This window comes from Adiantum capillus-veneris, chromosome 27 (assembly GCF_014529385.1).
Source record: "Adiantum capillus-veneris isolate H3 chromosome 27, ASM1452938v2, whole genome shotgun sequence".
NCBI lineage: Eukaryota > Viridiplantae > Streptophyta > Polypodiopsida > Polypodiales > Pteridaceae > Adiantum > Adiantum capillus-veneris.
The window spans coordinates 106,167,507-106,175,314 of record NC_140957.1 but is presented as its reverse complement, the minus strand read 5'-3'; the positions used below and the strand labels follow the sequence as shown (position 1 = coordinate 106,175,314).

Below are 7,808 nucleotides of genomic sequence, written 5' to 3'. Positions count from 1 at the left end.
GGGAAATTTAAGGCTTCTTAGATTTGGTTGTTCAAATTATCTAGGGCCGCTAAGAGTTGCTTAAGATTAGCCGCTTAGAATTATCAGAAGCATTTTGATGGTGAAATCTTTCTTTTCTTATTTTAATAAGTTCCATTGGCGGATCAAGAGGCTATCATCCATTTATTCATCTTGAGGGGTGCACCTTTAAGAAACTATTAACATAACCTGCGTTCAAAGGGTATTAAAAACCCCCCTTTACTTACATGCTTAAGGTAATAAAATGACCCTTTTTCTTTAAAAACTTATGGGTTTTTCTCTAAAATCAATTAAAACCCCCCTTCTATAAATATAATCATGTTAAAATTTTAAAAACCAGTTCATTTGAACTCACGTTGTAACTTACATGTCTAATAGGTGAACCCTTCGAGTCAATCATAAGAGAGGACTACACCTACTTTTTTCTATGCTTAATGAGGTGATGTGCTCTCCTCTTTTTAGCCATTCCTTGCGGCTTCTCAACCAACCTTTCCCTTATTTTAGCCATACCTCTCCTTCACCCGGCTCATGATCTTAGCCATATGACCCCAGCCATGCACCCTTCGATGCCATTACGGAGTCTTGGGAAAGGTTCACACAAGGCTCACACCAGCTTACGGGTTTGGTGTACGGCATGCCCTCTCCCTATGGCACACCTTCTATTAGCAGCATCCCATCGACCGCATCCTCTACAATGAAAGCACCCCTCTACCTTCAAAACTTAACACTAGAGAATCCATCCCATAGTCCACCAAGGAATCTAGCTCTCTACCCATATACCCTCGCACATGGTATCTTGTTCTTGTTGGTCCTCTAGCAAGACATCTTTCAGATCGCATAGTCAGCTCTCTTCTTCCTCACAACAGGCTTTGGGTTCATAGGGTCCTTGCTTTGCTGGACGATTTATGTTGAGTGGAGGGACTGGTTACATACCTTGGTTTGGACGTGTGCACATTCCATATAATGATCGTGTGCACATTCCATATAATGATCGAGAAGAGCTAGATAAGAATGGCCTTTGTTACAGGTTCTATGACAAAATGGGAGGGCCATACTTAGATGCATGTGACACCTCCTTAGTGTTTAAACCATGCTAATCAGTAAACTCTACCTACAAAAATTGCTTCGTTCTTTGGGAAGAACAAAAAAGAAATAACTTTATGTACATTATTTTCTAAGGACTACTAATTTTTGGGTGATTAGCTAAAGCGAAAAGTGCTCTCTCTCCTTAACAACAAGCGCTCATATATTAGGCGAAATGTAAGGGTTGTTGTCGAAGATTAGTAGGTGATGTTTCTAATCTTGACCGTTTGAGTTGTACACTAACTTGACATGGATTTACAGAAACATGCCTGATACCACAAATCTCTCGCTCTAGTAAGCCATCTACCAAAAGTAATTGTGGCTTCTATTTAACATTCAGTAGAGAGTACTAAGCTATGCTTGATCACCAACAGCTATTCGACGTGAAGGTAGCGGTGGACGAACGAGAGTCGATGGTGACAAGAAAACCAGCTAGCTGAATGCCGCCGAGAATGTTGAAAGAGACGTGGGCATTGGAGGAGGGGGAGAAGGCAAGGCAGTAGTTGCTCTTGTCGATCTCGATGAAGAGATTGCTCACGGGGAGAGGAAGGGATAGGGAGTCCTTGCCGGAGAGGTCTTTGAAGTGGAGGGACACAGAGAGGCCCTTGTAGATGAGTTGCATGTGGCTGTCCTGAAAGGGATAGCAGGTGTCGAGCGGAGCGTCCTGCAAGCCAACGGCGACAGCATTATTCTCAGCAAGGAGCTGCCGGACAGCCTCACGAAGCTGGTTGTAGACGCCATCTTCGAGTAGGGTGATGAGGGTGCCGGTGTCGATGACGGTGCCGCCAGAATTAGCCTGCGACTTGTTGTCGGTGCTGAGCGGTGTTACCGGTATTTTTAAACCGTTGACACTGATGGCCGTCATGGCGACGAAAAATTGCGACTTGGACTGCACCAGACGGGTGGTGATTGTGTCAGCTGGCCGGCCAAGGCCCACTGGCACTGGACCGAACCCAACGACCCCGGTCTGCACCTCGTCCTCGAAGATGTGGGGCAGACAGAAGAAGAGACTGGTGTTGAGCTGCGAGACTATGGAGAGCGGCCCGCCGCCGAGCCCGAGAACACCGCTGCCGCTTCCGTAGGTATTCTTGAACGGGCCGGACGCTTCCGCGCTGCAGCCGAACACATAATTCGGCACTTGTATATTCTTCTCTGAGTTGGTCCCTATCGCGATCGTCTCATGCCCTAAAGAGCCCTTCACCTCGCTGTCATCGCCATAGTTCACGTCGAACATGCACTTACCGTCCTTGCAGGCACTCTCTGCGCTCCCGCAGATCAGCTCGTCGCATCCCAGCGATTTGTATGACGACGATTCCTTTGGATCGAACAGCGGAATCGCCAAGCCATCCGGCCCCGGCCCCTGCTTGTAGCAACTCGTGCATGGCTCGCACTGCATCCACGTCAAGTCGCTCCCCGTGTCGATGAGCAGCGTGTTCAGCTGTGGCGGCGTCCCCACCCCCACCTGCACATAGAAGAACTGCTCATCCAAGGCGCTTACATGCGCCAGCTTCACTCCTTCCAAATGATCATCCAGCCCATCTACTTCATTCAACAGTCGCCGCTTACAAGTAGGGCTGATAATCGCCTGCTGCTGCTCTTCATCATCGCCATCGCCGCGCCTGCTTCTATTATATCGCCTTCCCAGCCTCTGCGCATGCGCCATATGCGCCCTCACCGCCCTCATCTTCCTTTCTTGCAGACTTGCGTTATGAAGATGCTTGAATGGCGATGATGGATGGTAGATGTGCCGCAGCTCCATAGCCATTCCAAAGGAACCCGCAGTAGCTGGACTTCCATTGATATGCAAGACTCTTACTCTCGATGCCTCCTGCACCTCTGCGTTAGCGATAAGGACTGCGATTATGAGAAAAGTGAATTGTGCGTTTTTCATCTTCGTCATGAGAAAATTCTTTTTGTAGGCAACTGATCCATATCAAGTGTGCTAGCACTTATAAAAATGACCCAAATTCTAGCACGATTTATAACAGGTCGTGACTGATTTCGTCTCGCTTAAAAATGGGAGCGGGTAAAACTGCAATTTCTTTACAATTTTTGACCAGGTCACTTTTCTCTCTCTCTCTCTCTCTCTCTCTCTCTCTCTCTCTCTTCCTTTTCTTTCAGCAAAAGAAAATTGTAATAAACTAATGTCACCCTTTTCAAAATCCCTTGAGAAAGTGTCACATGTTTTGTAGATAAAGATTGTGTCCACACAATCTTACTAACAAAGGGGTGCACTATGTAATCATGTTAATGTACCACCGGTTAGTGACATGTCTTTTGGACGGGGTTAAAAAGAGAGGGAGAAGGGCACATTTTTATATAGCTAACGTTAAACACATGTAGTTCTAAGATAAAACTGCAAAATAAACTGAAGTTTTATCTCATAAGATCATTTAGTTGCTCCTTTGAGAGAAAAAACTATTCAGTACATCCATTCATCTCAATAGACTTGAGAAGCTATACTCTTTGGATTCTACTAGTCCACTTTAAACACCTCAAGTTTGCACTTTAAAGGTGTAGACATGATAGTAAAGAAGTTCCATTTGAGTTTTGCCAGACTGGAGGGGTTTTAAAAGCTAAGTTACCCATTACTCCATGTATAAAGGATGGTGATTATTAAGCACCTTTAAAACTGTCATTATACTGATATTTGTGTCATCATCTATGATAAGTTCCATCCCCATTATCAGGGTCATTGATATATGTGCACCGCAATACTATACATTGTACCTACGGATTGAATGAATTGCAATATTTGAGAGATGCTTGTACAATATCTTCATTGCTCGGCCTTGAATAAATGCCCCATAGAAATTTGGGCACCATCATCCTCTTTAATGTTCCCAACAAAATGATTCCTCCCTGGAACTGTCCTACATTCAGATAAGAAGGCTCGGATGACTCAAACTGGGAGCAACATCTGCACAGAATCAAAGCATGCCAGCCAAGGATTTCATATTCACATAATCACCTGTTTTTTTCTATGATCACAATGTTAATTAACAAAATTCTCAATTCACAATTGATCTTCACAAAAAATGACCATGTGATTTGATATTATGAGCACGTATAGAGCTAGAAGAGAGTAAGAGGAGATGCTCACAATGTACAAGAACTTGGGACTTGATAATAATCTTAATCTTGATTACACGGCTTAATACTTTATTAAGGGAGCTTGATACAAGACTTGGATTACATGACTCGAGTACAAGGCAAGGCTCAATTGCAAGGACAAGACTTAAACATAATAACTAGAAGAGGGATTTCCTCATAGGAGCCTCACAACAGGTGATGGCAAGACTGAGGGGCTTGTGGCCCAAGACCCCTATGTATACTAGTGCTTGAGGAGGTTAGAACTTTCTAGGTTCTCTTGATGAGTTTAGAATCTTTTAGAACCTTCTTGATCCTTCTAGTTCTTCTAGAACCTTCTAGATCCTTCTTCAACTTTCTAGAGCTTTCCAAAAACTTCTAGATTATTTTGGAATCTTCTCCAAGCTTCTAGAAACTTCTAGAATTTCTTTGATACTTTTCATTAGGAAAATTTTGAACTCATTTTTGGGCCTTTTAAGAGTGCCACATCATCTAAGTTGTACAAAAGAAAGCAACCCGGTAGACCCCTCCAAATATTGCTTAGAACCCCATGATATGCCCTATCATTGGAAAGTTCCTGAAAAATGGATTCTAAAGAGCCAAGGTCCGAAAAGTTTGGATGACTTCTATGAAAGTTATGCCATTTGTTTTCAATCAGCCAGGTTTTGTTATCGTTATGGTAATCTAAAATCACTTTTTTCTAGATCTACATGAAGGCAATGTCCGATACATGCATGTTATATATCAATAGATAGCATTTGAAGAGTAGATTCTAGATATCCAACCTCCGACAAGTTTGGATCTTATTTGCAAAAAATTTACCGATCCCCACTTTTTGAAAGCTATGCCACATCAACAATTCTTACAAGGCCCATTTTTGAGTCCAAACTTTTCATAATGAGAATCTTCTAGATTCTTCTAGTAAAACGATGCAGGCGATGACATAGGTGATGATGCAGGTAGTAACATAGGCAATGATGTAGGCGATGACACAAGCGATGACATCAATGATGATGTAGGTGATGTCATAAGCGATGATGCCGTCTTCTAGAGTCTTCTAAAACTTTCTACCAAGACTTTTCAGAATCTCCTTAGTGATTTCCTATAGGAAACTCAAGAAGACCGACTCTCAAGCCTCCATGATATTATCCCCTCCTCTAGCGAGACGAGTTCCACGAGGAGCGGTTTTGCTTCTTGGCATGGGAGCAAAGCTTGATGGATGGTTGTTGATGGTACTCATGAGGTTTGGACCAAAGACAAGACTCTAGTACTAAAACATGGAAGATTGCATAAATCCGCATAGAATGTGAAAACTGGAGATGATATGCGACTGGATTCACTTGGCCAACTATCTTGAATGGTCCAAGTCTTTGATAATTCAGCTTTAGAAAAGGGTGGAACGTGCATAGGTCATGGCAGAGAAGCCACACCCGATCCCTAATCTTGCATGGTAGTCGTTGCATTCTGTTCTCCTCCGTGTTGGCCATATACCTTTGTTGAGCTTTTCTGATATTCATCATCAATTCTTTATGGATGCTTTGGAGATGTGTGGCTAAATCTGTGGCAGTCCGATTCTTCACTAGATGATTCATGTGGACATCCATCCTTAGGTGCTGATAATAGTTGATTGTACATCGATGATACTGCTCTATGTCTTGATTCGCCCCCTTTGTTTGTCCATCACTCTGTGGATGATTGAATAAAGAGAGATTAATCTTTACAACTTGAAGCTTGAACAAGTCTTTCCAAAAGCTTGATATCAACTTTGGCCCTTGGTTTGAAACAATGTCACCTGGAAGTTCATACAGAAAATCTTTCCCATACCTTCTAATGCCCCACTGAATGGATAAGGGTGATAGCCTTGACATAGCTTGTTGAGCTTGGTTTCAACAACTACTTCTCCAAAGCGTGTTGAGAGAAGTAAGTCAATGAGATTAATTTGAGAAGCACTATCCAAATAAAGATTTGGTTACATGCATATAAACAGCTCCACTTGTTGTTGGAAGAAGCCTCTAAACTTTGATCCTAGCCCATCGTACTTTTCAAGTAAGTTGTCCTCGTGATCCTTCCTTTGTTGTGGTGAACTAGCTGAAACCACGTGCAGATTTTTTAATGCTTCTTGGACTGGTGATTGAGGTTTTTTCACCACTGAACTTGGAAAGTGTGGTTGCTCTACTTTCCCCATTGGACTAGCCAAAATCATGGGTGCATTTTGGCACATTGTGGCTTTATGGAGTTCTTGCATTGGGGGTTGAAGCTCTTGGAAATAAGATGGGTGTTGCACCACTAGACTTGGCAATTGTGATTGTTCTTCTTTTCATTGTGCATGTAGCTCCTGAATTTGTTGTTGCAACTTTTGCAAGGTGGATGCAATGCTTTCCAAAATAGGTTCTTGCATGGCTAGGTAAGCCATGATGTGAGTCTTGCAAAACTGTTATGAGCGCATATAGAGCTAGAAGAGATCAAGAGGAGGTGCTCACAATGTACAAGAACTTGTGACTTGATAATAACCTTAATCTTGATTATAAGGTTTAATACTTTATCAAGAGATCTTGATAGAAGACTTGGATTACATGATTCGAGTACAAGGCAAGGCTTGATTGCAAGGACAAGACTTGAACATAAGAGCTAGATGATGGATTTCCTCATAGGAGCCTCACAACTCGTGTTGGCAAGACTGAGGAGCTTGTGGCCCAAGACTCCTATTTATACTAGTGCTTGAGGAGGTTACTTGAAGAGTTTAGAACTTTCTAAGTTCTCCTTGAGGAGGTTAGAATCTTCTAGAACCTTCTTGATCCTTCTAGATCCTTCTAGTCCTTCTAGATCCTTCTTCACCTTTCTAGAGCTTTCCAAAAACTTCTAGATTCTTTCAAAATCTTCTCCAAGCTTCTAAAAACTTCTAGAATCTCCTTGATACTTTTAGAACCTTCTAGAATTTTATAGATCCTTCTAGATTCTTCTAGAGTCTTCTAGTGACGATGTAGCGATGAGATAGGTGATGATGCAAACGATGACATAGGCAATGATGCAGGCAATGACATAGGTGATGATGTAGGCGATGATACAAGCAATGACATTAACGATGATGCAAGTGCTGTCATAAGCGATGATGTCATCTTCTAGAGTCTTCCAAAACTTTCTTCTAAGATCTTCCAAGACTTTCAAGAATCTCCTTAGTGATTTCCTATAGGAAATGCAAGAAGACCAACTCTCAAGCCTCCCTAACACCTAAAGGCTACCAGACGATCGGGTCATGTTTTCCCTTCAAGCAACAACCTTGGCCTTGGCCCTCCGAGTTACACCTTCGAGCCCTCCACGATACAACCTTGGCCCTTCGGGCAACATTAGGGGTCCTCTAGGCAGTAGTGCTCGGGAAAAAAAAAATCACAAACATACAAAATTCCCTTTAGAGTAGATTCAAAGAGGAATGTTTCAAAATATTCAGCATTTTTTAAAAAAATTCTCTATTGTCTTAAATTTTTCAAGCAAATTTTATCCTTCTTCCCCTCCCTTCAATCAGCTATTTTGATTTTCACCCCGGCTCAAGGCTAAACTGAGGCACACTTTTCCCCTGGGGGGGGCGCGGGGTCACTATGTAGTATAAATTGTGTATATCG

The 7,808-nt window shown here is 42.6% G+C and overlaps 1 protein-coding gene across 1 annotated transcript; it reads right to left on the bottom strand.

Annotated features, from left to right (window-relative positions):
* Positions 1-1,465: 1,465 nt before the first annotated feature.
* Positions 1,466-2,992, bottom strand: LOC147422503 (aspartic proteinase CDR1-like). Its single transcript, XM_086503067.1, has one exon. The coding sequence runs from the start codon at positions 2,990-2,992 to the stop codon at positions 1,466-1,468; it is 1,527 nt and encodes a 508-aa protein (XP_086359193.1).
* Positions 2,993-7,808: the final 4,816 nt, after the last annotated feature.